Genomic DNA, 23,555 nt, shown 5'->3' with positions numbered 1-23,555 from the left:
GATGTTAGTTGAAATATATTTTAGATTCCAGTTTCTTTGGTCTCCATCTTTGTTGCTGAGAGCTCATTGTTGTGCCGTTTCTTCTCTTGGCACCCTCCTCTAACCCGCTGCACATTCTTTCCAACCCGATCCCTCTGCCTAACCAATTGGTCCAAGTCCTGTTCACTCCTTCCTTCTCTATTGACGAACTTTCATTTATCATTTATCATGACTTTGGTCTCATGAACAACATTAGCTAATTGTTATTTACTAACTAATCTTATAAAGACTGTTCAGTACAGTGATCTCATAAAAAAAACAAAAACAAATGAACACAAAAACCTTTTTTCTCCTTCATTTCTGTCACACCATGCTGTATGAATCGTTTCTCGCGGTTAGTATCATGGTTGCTAGGCAACCTGAACAGCACGACAAAGGCCAGATGAGACAGACAGACAGGTGACAGTCTCAGGTGTATACACTGCTACAAACAGGAGGATTTAGTGTTTGTGTTATTACGAGTGCTAAACAAGAAGAGTTCCCAGATGGTGCAGTGGACACATGTGTGACTCCTGTGATTAAAGCATCTTTCTTTCAGCTTAACAAGTGAACCGTCAGCTCGTTCAAACACACGTTAAAGTCCGTTTGGCTCGACACCACCGAACAGAGGCAGCAATATAACATAGATAACATTAACAGTGCAGTGAATCCTGCTGGTGCCGTGATATTCAGGACTGCAAACCGAGCAGCATCACTGACTTTCAGCTTGTTGTGTTTGTGGATATATGACTGACTTTAATTATCCATAAAATCATCACATTCTCTGCAAGATTAAGGAGAACTATTGAACGGTGTATATTTTAAAGTAAAGGCTTTAAAACCAAGTTAACGCTGAAAGTACAAACATCACTAATGTCACATAACTTTGTCGACATGTGGCCAACAGTAATGTTTTAATGTTCTTCATTATTCAACATTCTGGGTAAAGCTGTTTGTGCAGGCTTGATAAAGCTCAGCTTCGACTGTGCCACAGCGATTACTTTGGCTGTCTTCATAGAGGGAGCACCAGGTGCCTTTCGAGATGGAGCACCTTGTGAGACAGCATAAAAGACTGGAATTATTACTATTACTGGAAAACAACAGCCTGTGAGAGTTCTCATGCAGTCTATCACATTCCTACTCACACTGAAATGTTTTATGAGCCTCTGGCTTCTCAGTTGTGTGAGTTTTTTGTGATACATCAAACTACTGTGACATAATATTCAGCACTTACTTTTGAAAGTTTACTCTTCAGCAGCCACGCTTCAGCCATCCGCTGTTTTTTTCCGAAAAAAATATCCACACCCACTGCCACGCTATGAATTGTGGCTATATGGGACCACAAAGTCTACACTGGATCCACCCTTCCAATTGGGGAAATGAACTGCACATTTGTCAACCGCATTTGGAGTACACTTCGAATTGGGACACCCTTCGTTGCGTCCCTGTGATGTAATCGGTCTCCAAATGCGCACTACGAAGCGTGTGGTCGCTGGATTGGGACACAGCCCTAGTCAGGGGAGGCCGACACACCTGAGCTCCATCAGCTGATCATGTCTCCCGTGATCAGCTGTGCCGGGACCTGAAGTGTTGGGTTTGTGTAGCAGCTGGAAATGTGGAACAGAGTGTTGGTGGCGTTTAAAGCAATAAAACGTGTAGCAACATGCAAGCTGTGTAAGTCCTCATTCGTGTCGCAGTTTCATGAGGATGAACCAATGTGTGGACCTGCTAATTGGGCTGACAGAGTTGGACCAGGTGTGGGCACCAACATAAGTACATTGTCACCAGGTTTAAAAGAACTCTGCACTGTCTTTCTGTCATATTGCCACCATTGACAAAGATTGGTACAGACTTTCCTGACACTGTGTAAAAAACTCAAGCCCATTTGATTGTAGCTGACAAAAGCTGTTGTTTTAGAGCTTTCAGTGGTGCTCATACACTATGTCCAAAAACCAATTCAGCAGTGCTAAAACCCAAGGACTCTTGTTTTGCTTCACGAGCTGCAAAAGTAGGAAAGGTAGCCCTTCATCCCAGTTCCTTTCAGTCTCAAGACAGTATTTTTGCATCATCGCCTTTATAATCTGATGCCATCTTTCTAGTGCTCCTTGTGACTGAGGGTGGTAAGGGCTCAAGAGGATATATAAAATGCCAAATGTTTGTAAAGTCTGCTTAAACAGTTTTGACTGAAAATTGCTGCCTTGGTCAGTTTGAATAACTCTGGGCAGACCAAATGTTGAGAAGAGTCTTAGTACGGCCTTATGGTGGGAGCAGTGATTTTTTGAAGAGGAATGCCTTCAGGAAAACAGGTTGCAGCACACATGATCGTCAAGAGAAACTGATTACCAGCTTTTGTTCTTAGTAGGGAACCCACACAATCCAGCAAGACACGCTCAAAAGGCCCACCAAGTCCTGGGATGGGTTAAGGGTAGGGATGGGTATCGTTTGGGTTTTATCTGATACCGGTGCCAAACCGGTACTTTTGAAACGGTGCCGGTGCTTAAAGAATGGAGAACACCAAATTGGTCCAAAAACCTCTCATGTTCAACTGTTTTTTTGTAAAAAGATAACAATGTTAGCCTTTTCTGCAGCTATGGGGCATATATGGTATCACTCTTGGCTGGAAGCCGGTGCTTAAAGAATGGAAAAAACACAAACTTTGTCCAAAAACCTCTCATGTTCAACTGTTTTTTTGTAAAAAGATAACAATGTTAGCCTTTTCTGCAGCTAGAGGGCATATATGATATCACTCTTGGCTGGAAGCACTGCTTAAACAATGGAAAAAACACAAACTTTGTCCAAAAACCTCTCATGTTTAACTGTTTTCCACTTTTTCTTTGGTCATTTTAGCTTTTTTGGCCAGGGTGAAGGGAGCATCTGCCATCAAACAAGAAGACAGCCGCATGTAACTACGACGGTGTTTGCTAGTTCACCTTACATGCATTAATGTAATAACGTGGTTAGCCTACTCAACGTAAATTACACACGGACAACATTAAGCTACTCACGCAGAGAAGAACGGCTGCTGCTGCATCATCATCCGTCATCATTTCTGCTACACTGGCAGGGCTACGGGCCAGGACTGTACTCTTCGGGTTTTTGGGGGATGTTGCAAACTCCGGGTCCGATAACAGGCGCCACACCCACAGTTAGATGTGCACGGTGTGAGGTCTCGCAGCAAGCTATCAAATACGGCGCATTTCTCGGCTTTAAAAAAACTGCTATGTGTCGCCAGGTGTTTGATCGGATTTGAGGTGTTACCTCCTTTGACAGTATCACAGTATCAGCTTAAAGCACTTGTTGCAGGCTGCTGAGTTTGCATATTTTGCTGTGAAGTACAGCCAGACTTTTGACCGCTTCGCTTTGGGCATTTTTAATCTGTAGCTCTGCTCTAAAAGAACGTACGTATCTGGGCCCGCCTACTATCCTCGGAAATGTAAAATGATTGGCTAGAATCTAAAGTGTATCACAGCTCAGGAAAAAAAAGCACCAAAATAAAGCACCGAAATGTGCGCTGCTTTTCGGTCTGGTTACTACCGTTTATGACAGAACCGGTGCCATCATGGCACCGGATACTGGTACCCATCCCTAATTAAGGGGAACAGGTTGTACTATCTGATTAGGTTTACCCACAATTTGGCAAACCCTGCTTCTTCTACAGAATCTGGCAACGTCTTTCTTCAGACCTGGAATAAATGCTGAAGAATGCGTTCATAGGTTTTAGTGATTGTTAAATGACCTGACCGTGGGTGTTCATGCGCAAGCTGCAATATGCCATCACGGAATCCCTTAGGAATGACTACTTGATGCACCACCCCCCAATCTTCATCGATCCCCTTCTGCTGTGCAGCAGGTCTTGAGACCCATTTCCTCAGCAGTAACCCATCCTCGAGATAAAACTTGTGTGCCTTTTTATTATTTGTTACCTTGCTTACCCCTTTAAAACATTTAGTGAGTGTCTGATCCTTTTTGCTCATCGAGCACTGATTTGAAAGGGCTGGCAGCTGGCAATCTGCCCTCTGTTAGAACAGGTCCAAGAACAGGCTTACTCGAGTTCACTTCCTCCAGCTTACAAGCTTGCAAAATTCAATCAAAATAGATCAATAAAAGCTTAGCTTGTGTTTTACTTTTACTTTGATAAATGTGGCTAATTCATTATATTTTAACATATGGAGACTCTAAGCATGTACATTTACAGTAACAGAAATAATTATTTGATCTCCTGTTTAATTTGAATGTTTACTCACTTACATAGAAGTAAACAATCTCTATTTTATGCTTTATTATTTTATTATTATGGTCATTTTAATGGGGAAACACATCAACCAAAAAAATCCAGAAAAAACATTACATCAAAGTGAGAAAACAATTTGCATGTCACAGAGTGTCAAGAAGTAGAGACTCCTTCTCCCAACTCATGAGGATGAGAAAGGTGGTGGATAGCCCAAAACTAAAGAGCAGGAACTTGTTAATAATGTGTGTTGGACCATAGTCACCTAGTCACTGTAGGTGGTCAAGGTTCCCCTACTCCAGATGGCACACGTACAGACCAACTTATGTTTGCCAGTGACATCTAAATGATTCAGTGAAAGCTTGATGGAAAGTGATGTGGTCAGATGACAGCAAAATCAAGTACAGGGATCTTGCACCATGAAATCTTCAGTGTTCGTGAACTCAGCCAGAACACGGAAGATGAGTGATGGATGGGTCCAAAAACGTACCATCAAGCCAACAAAAGATTGGGTAAAGATGAAGCACATTGACATCATGGAGTGGCCCACGCAGTCCCCACATCTCAGTCCTATATGAAAACTGAGGAAGGAGCAAAAGCTCCACCAAGTGGCAGCCAAGGAAACTACAGGATTTAGAAAACTTTTGTAAAGAGGAGTGGGCTAATATCCTTCCTGAGATGTGCACAAATTGGGGGCATAGTGGAAGTGTCAAACATGCAGCCTACTGGCCTTTGGAGAAAAGTGAAGTGATGGCAGCATTATTTCTGAGAAGTAGAAATGTTTGGAAACATTTCTAGATTAAATGTTTGGATCAATGTCAAGGGGCTGTTTGGCTGCATTTGATATTTCATTTTATAATTAATTTTTTGCTCTTCCTGATTTCAGACTTCCCCAAAGGATTTGTACCTTCTCCCAGGATCAGGCTAGGGATATTTTGATTGTTAGGCAATACTATGACTTATAGCCACTATTTCTTTTTCTTAGTTTAATCTTTTCTAGCCATCGTTTTTTTCAAGCAGAGTCATGGTCTAAACACTTTGTTGTCCCAAACACATTTCATTTGCCAAGAAGAGCACTGAAGATTCTCTATAGGCTCTTAGTGTTAGTCTTTTCTTCCCTCTTGTTTCTTTTCTTTTACCTTTGTGGTTATACAAGCAGCAATGACCAGTGTGGAGTGGTAGGCAGTGGATTATTTTTCTAAATATACATTATTGTGGTTTTATTTCTTTAGCCTACTTGCAGTTAAATTGGGTTACATGTGGTTCACAAACTAAAATGAGTTTGACACATCTGCAATAAAACATGCAGTTTATATCACGTGAAACTTTATTTATCATTCTACTCTTTGATATTTTTTGATGAAAGAAAGATTATGGTGCATCCTTAACAGTGTGAAGTCTGTTCATAGGTAAATAGGTGAGACATCTTTGAACAAAGGATTTAGGCGTGGAGTCCAAAACTATATGAACAAACTTAACCACACTTCAGGACAGCTCAGCCACCGCACCCTCTCATTACATTATATTTCTCATCTTACATGGGCACTTTAAATGCAGAAACTATGACCATATGTTTCAGAGGGATTGTGTTTATTATGAAATAAATATCAAAACTTTATCTTTGTCCAAACATTGTTCGGGAAAATTTTAAATATGGGTGCGATTCAGATGGAAAACATGAAAAGCCAGGCTCTACTAAACGTGTTGTCTGATTATGCGAGGTTCAAAATTCCCAAATTTATTGTTCTATAGTTGGTCTACAGAGCTTTATGTTTTCGATTACGGTACATGATATCCCTCACTGGTCATACATGTACTCTTATGGTCTCAAACTATCTCTTCCTGTGTGTTTATACTCAGTAGAAAAACTGAACAGGCAGACTGCAATTGTTAAATACATGATTAGATTTTGATCTGATGTAAGAAAATAATTAAACTAAACTCCAACAGTTTTTGTTTTGAGGATTTTTTTTTTAATTATCAGCTGACAACTTCTGTGCTTGCAAAATCACATCAAAATAATTTGTTTGCTACAGCCAAAAAAACCCCACTCAGACCAAATGTTATGCACTGGATTAGAAATACAATGTCAAACTTACACAAGAAGAAAAACATGTAATCTAAAGTACAAACAATTATATTTAAACAGATTGAATCCCTGTTTGAAAATTTAAAGACAACTCTGTGAAATAAAAGAAAGTGAAATAAATTGATAGTTGTTGAGTCCCTTCAACATTTGAATCAATCAGATTTTTTTTATGTGGATTCCAGCGTTGTCTTTACTACATTTGCGCTTTCTTAAACCGTCTTGAAAATTGCAAACAGGGAAGCGGTATATGCTTTTTTAAGTACCTATTAAGGGTTGATTTAAACGTTTTAACAAAAATATTGTTAAAAATTATGAAAACAAGTTTTTTCTACATTTCATCTCGGGGAACATTAACATCTCAGGCTCGAGATTTTAATGTTTATAACTTGGGAAGACTCTAAATTTTAATTTTTAAGATCAGTCTGTTATAACAATAAGTACGAAGGTAATAAGTGTTACTAAATTTACATCTGCTATGAACTACTGTAGTTGTTCACATGGAGCAAAGTGTTTCCTCCCAGGAGCAATGGCGCAGGTGCAACCCAACAGGCCCCAAACGTTCCTGGCAGCAAGAAAAAATGAAATATAAAAATATAGTCCAAACAGGTAAGGTGTAATTGTATTATGAGCCATAGTGCTTGGTCTGTTTGTCCGATGTAAATCGATTGCAGTTAGAGGCTACATTAATTTTCTTTCTGTCAGCACTTATTGAAATTATCTGAGCACATTACAAGTACATATTTGCTTACTCTGTATGCTCAAATGTGGCCCGTTATAGCCAACAGAAAAAAAGCGGAGGCCCGAAAAACAGGTGGGGGTCCTCCACCACCACCACTCGCAGAGGCTGAGCAGTTGGCTTCCACATTTGTGATAATGTTGGCAGCATCACATATGAACTTCACAGTGCAGAGAACACAAATTAGCATCCATTACTATAATGAAATAATTAGATTAGATTAGATAGAACTTTATTAATCCCTCGGGTGGGTTCCTCTGGGAAATTCGATTTCCAAAAAGCACAGCACCGACAGAAGTTTCAGAGTTACAGAATATTATATATATATATATATATATATATATATATATATATATATATATATATATATATATATATATATATATATATATATATATACACACACACACACACACACACATATATAAATACAGAGACAATATAAATAAAATATACGAAGGGGATAAATAGAATAAATAGGAATAAAAATAAAAATACAAGTGAATTGCACATTTCAAGTATTGAGTCTATTGCACTGTTGACTATTAACAAAAGTATTGCACAAAAGGTATTGTACAGTGAGGTGAAGAGGCACTACAGCTTAGTTGTTCCCCCCTCCTTTGTCCTCCTGTTTCCCCTCCCTCTCCCCTCCAGAGAGGAGTTAAACAGTTTGATGGCGTGTGGGACAAAGGAGTTTTTAAGTCTGTTAGTTCTTGTCTTGGGGAGAAGCAACCTGTCACTGAACAGACTCTTCTGATTGTTTATGGCCGTGTGCAGAGGATGCCCAGCATTGTCCATAATGTCCATCAGTTTCTTTAATGTCCTTTTCTCTGCCACTGTCACCAGAGTGTCCAGCTTCATGCCGACCACAGAGCCAGCCTTCCTGATCAGTTTCTCCAGCCTGGATGAGTCCTTCTTTGCTGTGCTGCTCCCCCAGCACACCACAGCATAGAAAAGTACTCCAGCAACCACTGACTGGTAAAACATCCTCAGGAGCTTCCTGCAGATGTTAAAAGACCTCAGCCTCCTGAGGAAGTACAGTCGGCTTTGGGCTTTTTTATACAGGTGCTCTGTGTTGCATGACCAGTCCAGTTTATTGTCCACCCACAGCCCGAGGTACTTGTACTTGTTGACCACCTCCACCTCCTCCCCCTCTATCTGAACCGGCAGTGGACCTGCTCTAGACCTCCCGAAGTCCACAACCAGTTCCTTAGTCTTTGAGGTGTTGAGTTGCAGGTGGTTTGTGTGACTCCATGCGACAAAGTTCCTCACCAGACTTCTGTACTCCTCTTCCTGATCATCCCAGATACACCCCATGATGGCTGTGTCGTCTGCAAACTTCTGAATGTGGCATAATTCAGAGTTGTAGCAGAAGTCAGAGGTGTACAGGGTGAAGAGAAGAGGGGACAGCACAGTTCCCTGTGGTGCTCCTGTGCTGCTGACCACTGTGTCAGACGTGATGTCCTTCAGCCTGACGTACTGTGGTCTGTTGGTGAGGTAGTCGGAGATCCAAGCCACCAGGCAGGGGTCCACCTCCATCCTGTTCAGTTTTTCCTGAAGCATACAGGGCCGGATGGTATTAAAGGCACTGGAAAAGTCAAGAAACAGGATCCTGACCGTGCCTTTTCCCCCATCCAGGTGTGAGTGGGCTCTGTGTAGGAGGTACAGGATGGCATCCTCCACTCCGACACCCGCCTTGTATGCAAACTGTAGTGGGTCCTGGGCATGTTGTACCTGTGGTCGGAGGAGGTTGAGGAAGAGCCGCTCTAGAGTCTTCATAAGATGTGACGTCAGTGCCACCGGTCGGAAGTCATTCAGCTCATTGGGCCGGTTCTAATTTGTTAGTTTGAAATGCTACAGGGAGCTATGTACCTGCACATTAATGCTGTGGAAAGACTTCCTGTTCACATAGTCTCCTTCATTTACTGAAGGAGCAATGATTGGAATGTGAGTGCCATCTATACAGCCAATCACGCCTGGGAACCGTGAAAATAAATGTAAAATTTAAGTAGTAGTTCAAATATCACCACATCATGAATTAAGTTTCGTTCATCCTGATACCTGCAATTTTGTGGAATCCCTCTTTGATAAATCTTGTGGGTCTATGACCGGGGAACACCACAGACGAGTACAGGAGACGTTTCAGTGCAACTGTAACATTCCTGACTGCCCGACAGACGGTAGCCTTGGAAACGTGCTCAGCGTCACCAATATTATACAGAAAGCTCCCATTCGCAAAAAACCGAAGTGCAATACGAATAATATGTACAGAACTGAGAGCATGTCCGCGATGTGTCACATGAGCAATATTAGGCCTGAGGATGTTATTCAAATAAATTATAGATTGTGCTGAAAAACGGTAACGTTCACACAGGAAATCATCAGGAAATGATAAAATGTCCAAACGCGCTCTAATCACTCTCTCCCGGTGGAGAGCTCTGCGGAGAATTTGGGCTTCAACATCTACTGGAGCACGCCATGTCTGACACTTCCTACAGTCAGGTTTCCGACAAAGAGGCGGAGAACGTCAGGGTTAGTTGAAGTAAACCTGCTAGGGGGCAGGTTAGCTTCACGGAGTGTGTCGTCATAGTAACTCACTCAGGATCAGTGTTGGGACTAACCAGGAGATGTCCTTACTGAATCATCAGAGCTGAACAGGTGATGGAGAAACAGGTTTACCTTTTAGGTGACATGAATGAGTTGAAGGGAAGTTATGAACTGTTTCTGAGAGACAAATAACAGCAGGATCCTTTTTTAGGTAGCTGACAGCTGGTAACTGTGCAGGGGCGGGTCTAGCAAAGTGTTGCCAGGGGGCCAGGTAGGGCATTAACAGGGAGAGGTGGGCACAACGAAATACTTTTCTTTCTTATTCTCATTTAAAATGTCTAGCTTTTAAAAAATAATTATCTGAATCTTACAACAAACGATTGATAGATTGATGCATATATACCATCAAAACAGTGTACATCACAGTCACAACAGCATTTGTTTTCATTCAAAGGCTTTATAATTTTTCCTATAATGGTGGGCCAGTCTCTAGTCAAAATGTCCGGGCCAATTTTCTGTCCCAGTCCAGCCCTGTATGCAGCTCATCTGCAGTCTGGTGTTGCCTACATCTTCCTATTCAGAAGGCAGAATTTCCGAGTTCTGAGTACAATTGAAAGCACCACGACTGCAGTTTTTGTGTTGGATGTAAAAGGCGCACATGACGCTGTGACGTAGGCTAGAATCATGGCAGCGGTCAATGACGGTCCAGGCGTGGGATTTCTCTCGTGGAAATATACACATTATCTTTTCCTTTCTATTGGTAGGTGGCACAGTGCACTTGTGGCAAGTAAGCAAGCTAGAAGACTGGCAAAGTTATGGAAGCAACACATTAACAAGAGAATTCTGAGTAAAACCAAAGTTACTTTCCCTAGTAACTAGTTACTTTGAAAGTAACGAGTAACTTGAAGTAACTCAGTTACTTTTGAGAGAAGTAACTAGTAATGTAACTAAGTTACTATTTTAAAATAACTTACCCAACACTGCTCAGGATTAATCTAAACTCGCTTTGTGAAACCGAAAACCCAGAGTTTTCGTTAACTCAGGGTATACTTAGAGTTTGCACTAAACCGGCTTCCTGAAATAGGGCCCAGGGGCCCGTTCTTCGTACGTCGCTTACTACATCCAAGATCAAATGACACATCCAAGACCAAATCATCGCGCTAACTCTGAGCTCGCTATTCCGGTTCCCCGAACACACCTGCTGTTGACGATTAGTACAGCTGGATGAAGTAATGTGAGATCACTGGGTGTCGTAAAAGGGGCTACGCATCGATAGTAGAAACATTGATCGGCAACCCTCTGATTGGTCGGCGAAAATGTCAAAGGAGCGCGCTCAGTATTTTTCGGCAGCAGAGCAAGAACTCCTGAGTGAGGGATTTCAGGAGATTCAGAGTTTAATTAGAACGCAAGGGAACACTGCAAAGGCTGCAAAAGCAAGGAGAGAGGGCTGGCAGAAAGTTGCTGACAAATTAAACTCGTAAGTAATTTAATAATAATAATGGAGTGGATTTATATAGCGCTTTTCAAGGCACCCAAAGCGCTTTACAATGCCACTATTCAGTCACTCTCACATTCACACACTGGTGGAGGCAGCTACAGTTGTAGCCACAGCTGCCCTGGGGCAGACTGACAGAAGCCAGGCTGCCATATTGCGCCATCGGCCCCTCTGGCCAACACCAGTAGGTGGTAGGGTAGATTTATCATATCACACCATATTATCCAATATTATATTACATTATATTATGTTATATTATATCCCCTTTCACATTAGAGCCACAACAGGACCCACTAGAACATGGGAACAAGTAAAAGTGAAATATAAGAATATTCTACAGAATGGTAATATTTATCACTTATATTGCTTTTCGTCTCTAGGAAAGAGACCCTGAAATAATCTGTTTGTTTATAACAGCAACCAAGAAAAGGGCAGAGCAACAAAAGACAGGTGGTGGTCCTGCACCCCCTCGTCAACAAGTTGGTTAAGTAAATAATACCCTCACGGGAAAATCGATATCTCTCAATGAGCACACTGTCGCGCTGAGCTAAAGGATCCTGTCTGTCCCGCAATATACGCTGAATTCTGAAAACTCTCCTTATCAATCTTGCACCTTCCGCAATGGGTGGCTCGCGTAAACGGACAGGACACGGCTGCGACAGGCTTCCCAAATCCACCTTCGCTTTTATAGCCGTGGTCTCTCATCTTGATTACACGAAGTAATTTACTATTACTACTCTGAAATATGAATTACATCTGAAATAATCAAATACATGTGATAGAATGTTAATAGTACATTTCCCTTTTTTAGGAAATGACCTGTATGTATCTGTGTGACATCAATAAAAGGATCAAGTGCTGCATTATCTTTAGTTACATTGATAATATTTATTTATGGTGAAACAGTGGTAAAATATCGCTGTTGCTTTCGTATAAATGAAGCGGACATACCTGCGTGGCCGCGATCTAATCCTGTTTACATAAAGTAAGCCTGCTCCCAAGCAGGTTTACGCTTACGGCTCTGTTGCTATGACAGCAAGTCCCGGATGAGCTTCGGGGAACCGAACGATCCAGGATCACGCGAAATCGTCAACAATCTAATCCAGCTAACTTACTTAGCGAGGTACGAAGAACGGGCCCCAGGTCCTAGGAGGTTAAACAAATGTGGGAAAACAAAAACAGCAGGTGTGACTTACTTCCCATTTTCAAAATGTTTCAGTCCATTTTGTTTATTCGAGAAAAATTTTTTCTTCTTCACAACAAAAGTTAAAAAAAAAAGTTTAACCAATCCTTAAACAGTCCATGGATGGATTCAATATTATGACAGGGAATTAACTGCATATTAGTGGAAGTGAAAGCAGTGATTACACAGAAGTCTTTGTGTGCATAGAAATAAAACTACAAAAATATCGGCCCGAGCACGTCTCCATGGCTAAACTTGTATACAACAAACACTCCTGACCTACATGGCCAAAATGGAATTCATAAGATGCATATAATTCAGGGATTTACTTTAACACCAGTGTTGTATTCTGGTCAATGCAGGAAGAGTTTATGATCAATGATATCAAGTTATTAAAAGCAGGGATGATTTTAGTAATTTTTTCACATTTGATCAGATACTGAACTTTGATACTTATCAATATTTAATGTTTTCAGTTTACAGATTTGTTTCTGGGGTAAATGAAAAAGTGGAGACAATTTAGCAGATTCATGTGTTTTTGGAGTCCCAGACCACAATGACTTGTGCTGCTGCATATATCATTACCCATTTGGTTTAATTTAATATTAGACAGAAATAAGTCGAGCGTTTAAGTGTTTATTGCAGAAAAATGTTGGTCATTCAAATTTCCACACCCACAATCAACATTTTATGAACACAGAAATAAAAATAACACTGTCATCACATTATAAAACAAATTAATGATAAAAGAAATTATATACACATATGTACATAGATACATTTTATGCATTCTTATCCATAGCTGCCATCTGGAGGTCTGTAGAGTTTGGGGAAGGTGAGAAGCTGGACGCTGCTGAAGGCGAACTTCCTGCTGCCAATGTTTTTCTCCACGTTCTCCATCCTGCAGCCATCCCTGCATACATACAGAGCAGGGCAGAAAGAGACACAAATACACAAATTAATATTGAGGCATGGGCGTGCAATGGTTTAAGATTAGCATTTTTCATAAATATCTAAAACCAGTGGCAGTTTTGTTTAGCGCTGCTTGTTTAAAAGATCCAAAATCAAGAGGAAAAATAAAATAAAATGTAAATTGCTGAAGGATAGGAAGAATAAATGAAATTAGAAAAGTAAATAATCACTCAACCATGAATACATTTTCAGGAGAGAATAGTTAAGGACACTGGACCACATGAAGAGCCACTTCTATTTATGTTTTGTAGGACATACAAGAGATTTAGGAGACTTTCACCACTTTTCTCATCCATCTTGAAGCAACTGTAGCCTCATTATTTACTCAGGGATTATTAAACTATTTTTCATCAACAATTTTTATTTCATTTTAAACTTTGATAACAGAACTGAAAAATAAATACATAAATAAATAATCAAAAACACACACACATACAGTGGGGCAAAAAAGTATTTAGTCAGCCACCGATTGTGCAAGTTCCCCCACCTAAAATGATGACAGAGGTCAGTAATTTGCACCAGAGGTACACTTCAACTGTGAGAGACAGAATGTGAAAAAAAAATCCATGAATCCACATGGTAGGATTTGTAAAGAATTTATTCGTAAATTAGGGTGGAAAATAAGTATTTGGTCACCTCAAACAAGGAAAATCTCTGGCTCTCACAGACCTGTAACGTCTTCTGTAAGAAGCTTTTCTGTCCCCCACTCGTTACCTGTATGAATGGCACCTGTTTGAACTCATCATCTGTATAAAAGACACCTGTCCACAGCCTCAAACAGTCAGACTCCAAACTCCGCCATGGCCAAGACCAAAGAGCTTTCGAAGGACACCAGGAAAAGTATTGTAGACCTGCACCAGACTGGGAAGAGTGAATCTACAATAGGCAAGCAGCTTGGTGTGAAAAAATCAACTGTGGGAGCAATCATCAGAAAATGGAAGACATACAAGACCACTGATAATCTCCGTCGATCTGGGGCTCCACGCAAGATCTCATCCCGTGGGGTCAAAATGATCATGAGAATGGTGAGCAAAGATCCCAGAACCACACGGGGGGACCTGGTGAATGACCTGCAGAGAGCTGGGACCAAAGTAACAAAGGTCACCATCAGTAACACACTACAACGGCAGGGAATCAAATCCCGCAGTGCCAGACGTGTTCCGCTGCTGAAGCCAGTGCATGTCCAGGCCCGTCTGAAGTTTGCCAGAGAGCACATGGATGATACAGCAGAGGATTGGGAGAATGTCATGTGGTCAGATGAAACCAAAGTAGAACTTTTTGGTATAAACTCAACTCGTCGTGTTTGGAGGACGAAGAATACTGAGTTGCATCCCAAGAACACCATACCTACTGTGAAGCATGGGGGTGGAAACATCATGCTATGGGGCTGTTTTTCTGCCAAGGGGACAGGACGACTGATCCGTGTTAAGGACAGAATGAATGGGGCCATGTATCGTGAGATTTTGAGCCAAAACCTCCTTCCATCAGTGAGAACTTTGAAGATGAAACGAGGCTGGGTCTTCCAACTAGGGTTGCAAAATTCCCGGAATTTTCAAAGATGGAAACTTTCCATGGGAATAAACGGGAATTAACGGGAATTTATGGGAATAAACTGGGAATTTTCAAACTTGAAGGTTGGCTCTTCTTAGGGAACTTAAATATAGTTGAGCAAAGTATATTTTAGCATAATATTGACAAAAACAAACAAATGCAATTCAAATACACTTGAATATCCATGCCATTCCTTAATCACATGTACATAGCACATGCTTGCTGCATGGCTATTGAGACCACCTACTGGCACTGTGCATGCCTCCATCACATGTACACATGGACCACACTTTTGAGCCTGAAGGACAAAGAGTATTGAAGGCACACATTTGAGCCTGTGGACTTAACAAGTGAGGTAAGTTTTGATGATATTATGGGGAAATGAATCTGTTTCAGCTGTATCAGAGTCAGATACCCACTCATCAGCTCCTGGTCCCTCTGGCATCAGAGGATTCTTTGATTTTATGGATGACACTAGCCAGAAAAACGCAGATGAGTGTTTCGCTCGTGCAATCTATGCAGCTGGCTCACCCCTGATGCTGACATCCAATGTGTACTGGAAGAGATTTTTGAATGTTCTCCGACCAGCATACATTCCCCCAACCAGACATGCATTGTCTACTCATCTACTGGATGAAGAGTTCAGTCGAGTTCAAGCAAAGGTGAAACAGACCATTGACCAAGCTGACTGTATTTCAGTCATCACTGATGGATGGTCCAATATCAGGGGACAAGGAATTATTAACTACATAATCACCACTCCTCAGCCTGTGTTCTACAAGAGTGTAGACACAAAGGAAAACGGACACACAGGCCAATACATTGCAGATGAGCTAAAAGTGATCATCAATGACCTTGGACTAGATAAGGTTTTTGCACTGGTCACTGACAACGCAGCCAACATGAAGGTTGCCTGGGCACATGTGGAGGAGACCTACCCTCATATAACTACTATTGGCTGTGCTGCCCATACACTAAATCTTCTCCTAAAAGACATAATGGCACTAAAAACAATGGACACTCTGAATAAGAGAGCGAAGCAAGTTCTGAAATATGTTAAAGGCAAACAAGTAACTTCCGCTACATTTCTGTCAAAGCAAAAGTTAAAGAACAAGAGTACTACACTGAAGCTTCCCAGCATAACGTGATGGGGTGGTGTTGTTATCATGTTTGACAGCCTTCTGGAGGGAAAGGAGTCTCTGCAAGAGATGGCCATATCCCAGTCTGTAGGCATCGACAGTGACATCAAGAAGGTCATCTTGGATGATGTGTTCTGGGAAGGAGTATCTAGCAGCAGGAAAATCCTCAAACCTATTGCAGCAGCAATAGCGAAGATAGAGGGGGATGATGCCATCTTGTCACATGTCCAGTGCCTTTTTGCAGAACTCAAAGAAGAAATCCAGACAATACTGCCCACTTCCCTACTACTGAAAGCAGAGGAAACGGCTGTGGTCAAGTCATTGGAACAGTGGAGGGAGTTCTGCATGAAGCCAGTGCATGCAGCAGCATACATGCTGGACCCCAAATATGACATGGGCATACTTTCTGGGGAAGAGATCAACGGTGCCCATGCGGTCATTACAGCCATGTCTGACCACCTGGGTCTCGATAAAGGCAAAGTTCTAGGCAGTTTGGCAAAGTATCGAACAAAGCAAGGCCTTTGGAAAGGGGATGGAATATGGCAGTCATGCCAGCACATATCTGCAGCCACCTGGTGGAAGGGACTATGTGAATCTGAGGCCCTTGCACATGTAGCCTCCATCCTCCTCCAAATCCCACCATCATCAGCCGCCTCAGAGCGCAACTGGTCACTGTTTGGGAACACCCACACAAAGGTTCGCAACAGGCTCACAAATGTGAGAGTGGAAAAGCTAGTCGGCATTCGGGCAAACCTACGGCTCTTTGAGCCTGACACAGAGCCATCCTCAACAAGGCTGGAAAGTGATACTGAAGAGGAAGACTCAGAGTTGGATGCTGAGGAAGTGGACATGTTGTTGGATAATGATGAGGTCCAGGAAGAGTCTATTGACTGAGCAAAAATGAGCAAAGAGAATTGCTTGAAGGAAGATTTGCATGTTTAATGGGACGTTTTGGAGGATAAGTGGCATTTTTCATTTAACCTTTTGAATGGGACTTTGTGGAGATGTTTGGACAGGGGGCATTTTTGAATGAGCGGGGTTAGGGGATGGTAATATTGAACTCAACATTTCTGTTTTTATTCATCCATGAAACAAGTTATTGAAACGTGTTCTATTCTACTGTACTTACAAATAAATCTGTTGAAATATCTGTTGAAAACATTTTGCATGGAGGTTTTCTTATGATTTCTGTTTATATTTATGCTTGGAAATAATATATTCCCAGTTAGTTCTCCTAAATTCCCATTAATTTCCATAATTCCCATTATTTCCATGGAAAGTTTCCAATATGGAATATTTCCAAAATTCCCAAGCTTAACTTACCATGGAAATTTACCGGAAACTTTTCGGAAATTTACCGTAAATTTTCCTCCCCTTTGCCACCCTACTTCCAACATGACAATGATCCAAAACACACCGCCCGGGCAACAAAGGAGTGGCTCCGTAAGAAGCATTTGAAAGTCCTGGAGTGGCCTAGCCAGTCTCCAGACCTCAACCCCATAGAAAATCTGTGGCGGGAGTTGAAAGTCCGTGTTGCTCGGCGACAGCCCCAAAACATCACTGCTCTCGAGAAGATCTGCATGGAGGAATGGGCCAAAATACCAGCTACTGTGTGTGCAAACCTGGTAAAGACCTATAGTAAACGTTTGACCTCTGTTATTGCCAACAAAGATTATGTTACAAAGTATTGAGCTGTATTTTTGTTATTGACCAAATACTTATTTTCCACCCTGATTTACGAATAAATTCTTTACAAATCCTACCATGTGGATTCATGGATTTTTTTTTCACATTCTGTCTCTCACAGTTGAAGTGTACCTCTGGTGCAAATTACTGACCTCTGTCATCATTTTAGGTGGGGGAACTTGCACAATCGGTGGCTGACTAAATACTTTTTTGCCCCACTGTACACAAAGACAAAGAGAGGTTATCCTATTCTTTCTTCACACACCAATCCCCACACCACCACTCTCTCATTACTCTGTTCTTCAAGTTACAGAAAGCCAGCTTGTAAAGGGGGACCAAATACAATCAGATTGATGCAATTTATCTAATAAACCATAAGTCGCTTTTTCGTAAAACACCAACTTAGCCATCGTCATTGGCCACTCTTCATAGGGAGGGGGTCTTCTTTTACCGCCAATGTCTTAGCAGGACCTGTTTGGCCGTAGTAAGAGCCAGAATAATCCATCTTTTTGTATAACTGGAAAAGTCTCCATCAGAAATTTCTGTGGTTATATCAAGTATGGACAGTTTTGGTGAGATACCAAATCTCCTTTTGAAAACACTGAAAATTACCTCCATTATGTTTTCCCACCAATCCCGAAGTGCCGAACAGCTCCATAAGATATGTAAAATCGAAGCGTTTTGACCATCACATTTCCAACAATCGTCCGTGGGGGCCAAGTTCCATTTATACAGTTGTTGCGGTGTTTGATGCCACCTATTGATTATCTTAAGTTGAATAAATCTACTGCCTGTTTCTTTATACACAGTGTTAACATTATGAATACATGAATGAATGAATGAATGAATCTTCAGTTGAATCCCATTCAACTGAAGATATGTCCAATGCCATGTCCTGGGCCCAATAGCCCTTAACTTTAAGGAGAGGGTCAGCTGACCGTTCTTGCAATAAATGATAAATTTTAGAAGTGATACCTTTACCCAAGGGTGATCTTGAGAGCAGGACTTCCATAGGGCTGCCCACAGGACAACTCAAAAGGGTTCCCAGCCACTTTGATAATGAACTATGTATTTGGACATATCTCCAGAATTGATTACGCTGCAACTTGTATAACTCCACAACTTTATCAAAGCTTAAAAAAAACATTTGGTCCCCCAGTCAAACAAATTTGATACATAAAGGATGCCTGCCTTACGCCACTGTAACCAGTCAACCGATGTCCCTCCAATTAAAATTCTTTTATTCCCCCATAGGGTTGCCGAAGGAGATTTAATAAAGTCCCAGCGACCCGCCCTATGTAATTTACACAACAATGTCTTCGCATTTGCAATTATAGGATGGGTAAGAAATAAGAAATAAATAAATAGAACAGCTTGTAAAATGTACAAGGATAGAATTGTAAGAAGCCAACTTGTGTGAGAGAGACAATCTAGGGGTACAATCTTACAATGTAGGGGTAGGGGCTGATGGGGAATGGTAATGAACAGAGTTCAGCCTTCTGACAACCTGGTGAATGAAGCTGTTCAACAGTCCAGTGGAGCGAGCCTGAACACTCCTGTACATCCTCTCCGAAGGCTGAAGAGGGAGTGTGAAGGGTGTATACTGATCATGTCTGAGTTAAGAAAAATACATAAAATAATAAAATCGCTTAAAAATAAAATTGTTTAACCCCCCCCCCCCCCTCCAAAGATAAAGATAACATAATTGAGAAAAGAGGAGAAAACAAAATACATAAAAAAAAAAAATTAGAACACCACTGGTTTAAAATACAAAAAAAATGTTTTTCAAACTGTTTTAAAGATATCTAATGTTGACGACCTCCTGATGTGAAGAGGCATTTTGTGCCCTAATTCAGAAGCAACCGCTTCTACAAACCCATCTCCTCTTTTAATCTGGATCTTGGGAGACAGCCAGGAGCATTTTCTCAGCAGACCTTAGTGATCTAGTGAGAGTGTGTAAGTACAACAATGAGTGTCCACAGCAAAATTGCTGGAAATACAAATACCTTCAGATTTCGATTCACTGCACCCTGCGATACCATCAGCAAAGCATCTGATTGGCAATTCCTTCATTTTTCAGAATGACATTGATCCCAAACATACTACCAGCGCAGTAAAAGCATATCTGGCTCCAACACCATTGTGAAGTTTGCTGACGACACAGTGGTGTTGGGCGCCATCTCCAACAACGGTGAGGCGGCCTACATGGATGAAGTGAAGAATCTGGCATCGTGGTGCCAGGACAACCACCTCCAGCTGAACGTCGGCAAGACCAAGGAGCTGGTGGTGGACTTCAGAAAGGAGTCAGCACAGAGACTACAAGCCTATTATCATCAATGGAGCTCCAGTGGAGAGGGTGCAGTCCTTCAAGTATCTTGGTGTCCACATCTCCTCAGACCTGACATGGGCTGCCCACATTCAGGTCCAGACCAAAAAGGCTAGGCAGCGCCTGTACCACCTACAACAACTGAGGAAGTTCAGGGTCTCTCCAAAGATCCTCAGGATTTTCTATACAGGCGCTGTGGAGAGCATCCTCACACAGAACATGACATCGTGGTTTGGGAACAGCTGTATTAAGGACCAAAAAGCTCTCCAGAGAGTGATCCGTACAGCAGAACGCTGCTGCAGGATTGCTCTCCCCCCGCTTCAGGACACCTACACCAGGAGATGCCGGACTAGAGCAGTGCAGATACATATATAGCCATATAATGATATATATATATAATGTTCTTCCTCTACCCCCCCATTTTTGCACATGTCGAGGAGCGTGTCAGGCTACATTTCACTGTGTGTTATACTTGTATAACTATGCATGTGACAAATAAAGAACCTTGAACCTCTGGATAAATTAACACACTTATCACACATGGAACTCAAATCCAATTTGGGATCACCCAGACAGAGAATAGAACAAAAGCAAACATCCAAAGAAGAGCTTTGAATGTCCTTAGTAGCCTGGAGAACGATTCCTGAAGACTTTACAGAAATTACAAGAAAGTTGCCCAAGAGAGTTCAGATTGCACACTTGTATAAACTCTGTTTTCCCCATCTCTACTGTAAATAGCTGCATTTGTTTCCCATTTTCCGTGGTGTTAACAATGGTGCCGAACCCCAGCCTCCATGTTGGACTCCGAGCCTGCACAACCAGTACAGCTGCTCCAGCTGTTAGTCCGAATATTGGTGAATGTCGTGGTCATGCACCATGAAGAGGTGGCGGTGTACAAAGCACAGCTGGACAGGCTGCAGAAGCGACAGACCGAGGTGCTGGAAAGGCACTGGCGGTGTTGATGCATTGGGGAGGGCAACGACCCGCAGTCATTTCTGGAAACCTTCCGGGCCACAGCAGAGGCATGCCAGTGGCCTGCCACGGAATGGACACCGTGGTTGCTGCCAATGCTGTCGGGAGAGGCTCAGACGGCGCCTTTGAGCCTGTCATCTGCTTTACAGGGCAGTTTTGAGGACATCAGCCATGCGGGGCTCGATTACTTGGACCTCTCCCCGGAGAATCACTGCCGGCGCTTCTGGGTTTGTCAGCTGGTGGGGGAAGATCGGTCATTTGTGTGGGCCTATTAGCTCCACGATGCAGGGGCTATATGGCTGCAGCCCGGACCATTGGAGGGGAAGGCATGCATACTGGCAAAGGTGGTCTTGGAGCAGTTTGTGGATGGTCTGCCAGGGAAACAGCGGTCTGATGTCTACCATGCACTGGGGCATCAGTCCAGGCAAAAGATGGCCTTCTGTTCGGCTTGTTTGGAGCCCCTGACACTTTCTAGCATCAAATGGACCAGGTAGGGGGGCACACAGTGCACAGGCTGCCACCTTCCTGGATGATGTTATCATTCACAGTAACACCTGTGTGGAGCATGTGCAGAAGGTGGGCGTGGTTCTGGAGTCTCTGATCAAGGCAGGGCTCACAGCCAACAGTATCTGGGGTACCACTTGGGGGGTGGGCAGGTGCATCCACAGGCAGAGAAGACAGCCGCCATTGCATCTGGCCTGTGCCCCAAGACCAAAAAGGAGGTGAGGAGGTTCCTGGGGCTGGTTGGGTATTGTCGCCGGTTTGTGCCTGGGTTTGCGGAACTGACCAGCCCCCCATCTCATGGGGGCTGGTCAGATCTTGTCTAGTGGACGAAGCGGTGCCAGGTGGTGTCTTGCAGATGGACGCCTCAAATGGAGAGCTGGAGCCAATTTGTCCCAGCAGGTAAGGGGGGTTGACTGCCGTAGGTGCAGCCGGATATGGCCCTGACCTCAGTCTGGCAGTGGGTGTGCATGATGTAGGGCTGTGAATAAATGACTGAACAGTGACTGAATGCTGTGGGTCCGTGGTGTTCACACCAATCCAAAAAAAAAAAAAAAAAAAAAAAAAAAAAAAAAAGGAAAAAAAATGTATAGTTCAAGAATTTTTCAGTAGTACAGGATATGTGACAGCATGGGATGAGCTGGCCAAACACATGGACTCAGCTGGAATTAACTGAGCTCCAGAGGGGCACTCATTCTCTCATGAATGTTTCCAGAAGCAGTTTGCTTGGCTAAGTGCTCAATTTTAAACGCCTGGAAGTGATTGGAGGTGTCCCAAATTCATTGATTTGGAAGGATAAAATGAATACTTTTAGCAATACAGGATATCTTATAATAGTCAGGGCTATGAACTGCAATGTGACTGGTTGGCAATCACAAATAGGTCCATAGGAGCATGATCATATGACCAAGCATCAGTCTTTTACAATTTGAAGGAGTGGTAAAACATTCCAGCAAAGTTCAAACTGATGATAATAAAAATGTAAACTCATAAATGCTGCTAAAGTTCAAACTGCACCCTGTTCTGTAGTCTAAATGAAACAACTTGTCTGACAGCTTCTTTCTTATTAAAATATCGAGTGTTGCTGAGAGGAGAAATGGAGCAGAAAGGAGTTCAGCTGGATTCAGAGAAATTCTCTTGTTCCATCTGTTTGGATCTACTGAAGGATCCAGTGACTATTCCCTGTGGACACAGCTACTGCAGGAACTGTATCCGGTTGTTCAGTGATGACGCGACGAATCCTACTTCCGGGTCTAAAGTAGTCTGCGTTTAATATGGCTTTTGTGTTGTTAACATGTTTAATGTTATGTATTTTCTTCTATTTAATCTCAAAAAGCTCCTAAAACAGTCAGTGATCACTGTTGACCTCCCTCGGCGTTTATTACCACGAATCATTTATTTAAGCTCAGTTTTTAAAACCTTAGGATGTAACTACAGCCCAGCCCATGCAGCAGTATATGAATGACTAACCTCGTATTGTGGATGGATTATCTCAGTTGTTCTCCTGGCTGAAGTTTGGTCCTTTTACAGCATCCTGCCATGCGATTACATTTGTTCCTGACCACCGAGAACACTCACGTTAACTTTTATCAAGTGGAAAAAAAGTTAGCTTGTTTATATTATGCTAACATAGCTGTGTCGCTAGCGGTCACGTAGCACATCATTATATACCAGCTACCCCAACTTCAGTAACCCTACAAACCTCACTGCTGTTTAGTTTTCTGTCTTCATTTATGCTGGAAGTGATAGCAGAGCTGTACGTCTTAATTTGTTTCCAAAACCCCGCAGTCAGGACATGCTATATTGTATTTAGATAGAAGTTAGCGAGCTAACTTCCTGCTAACTTCTAACTCCGTTAAATGTCATAAATTCCATTTTCATGGATGCCTGGATGTTAAACTTAATTGTTACACCTGGTAGAGCAGAACGCTGATCATTTTATTAAAGATGAAAGACTTTAGACAGTTTTTCAACTCTCAGTAATGCCACAGTGATCGTTTGATATATGGACCTGCAGCGGAGTTTAGACCCAGACACGGCTAGTGACGTCAGACTGAACAACCGGATTAAAACACACTTTGATGAACAGGAAGGGAATACACAGCTGCCCTC

The 23,555-nt window shown here is 42.2% G+C and overlaps 1 protein-coding gene across 2 annotated transcripts in view; it reads right to left on the bottom strand.

The window, feature by feature from the left end:
• Nucleotides 1–12,918: 12,918 nt before the first annotated feature.
• The window catches only part of LOC113017156 (type II inositol 3,4-bisphosphate 4-phosphatase-like), a 38,434-nt gene continuing 27,797 nt past the window's right edge, over nt 12,919–23,555 (bottom strand). For both annotated transcript variants that reach the window (XM_026160314.1, XM_026160316.1), the window contains exon 26: nt 12,919–13,209. In XM_026160314.1, the coding sequence (XP_026016099.1) occupies nt 13,089–13,209 (121 nt within the window). In that variant the 3' untranslated portion in view covers nt 12,919–13,088. The remainder of the gene's footprint in view (nt 13,210–23,555) is intronic.

The sequence above is a fragment of the Astatotilapia calliptera genome, unplaced genomic scaffold (assembly GCF_900246225.1).
Source record: "Astatotilapia calliptera unplaced genomic scaffold, fAstCal1.2 U_scaffold_1, whole genome shotgun sequence".
Classification (NCBI taxonomy): Eukaryota; Metazoa; Chordata; class Actinopteri; order Cichliformes; family Cichlidae; genus Astatotilapia; species Astatotilapia calliptera.
This window is presented reverse-complemented; position numbering and strand designations above follow the sequence as displayed.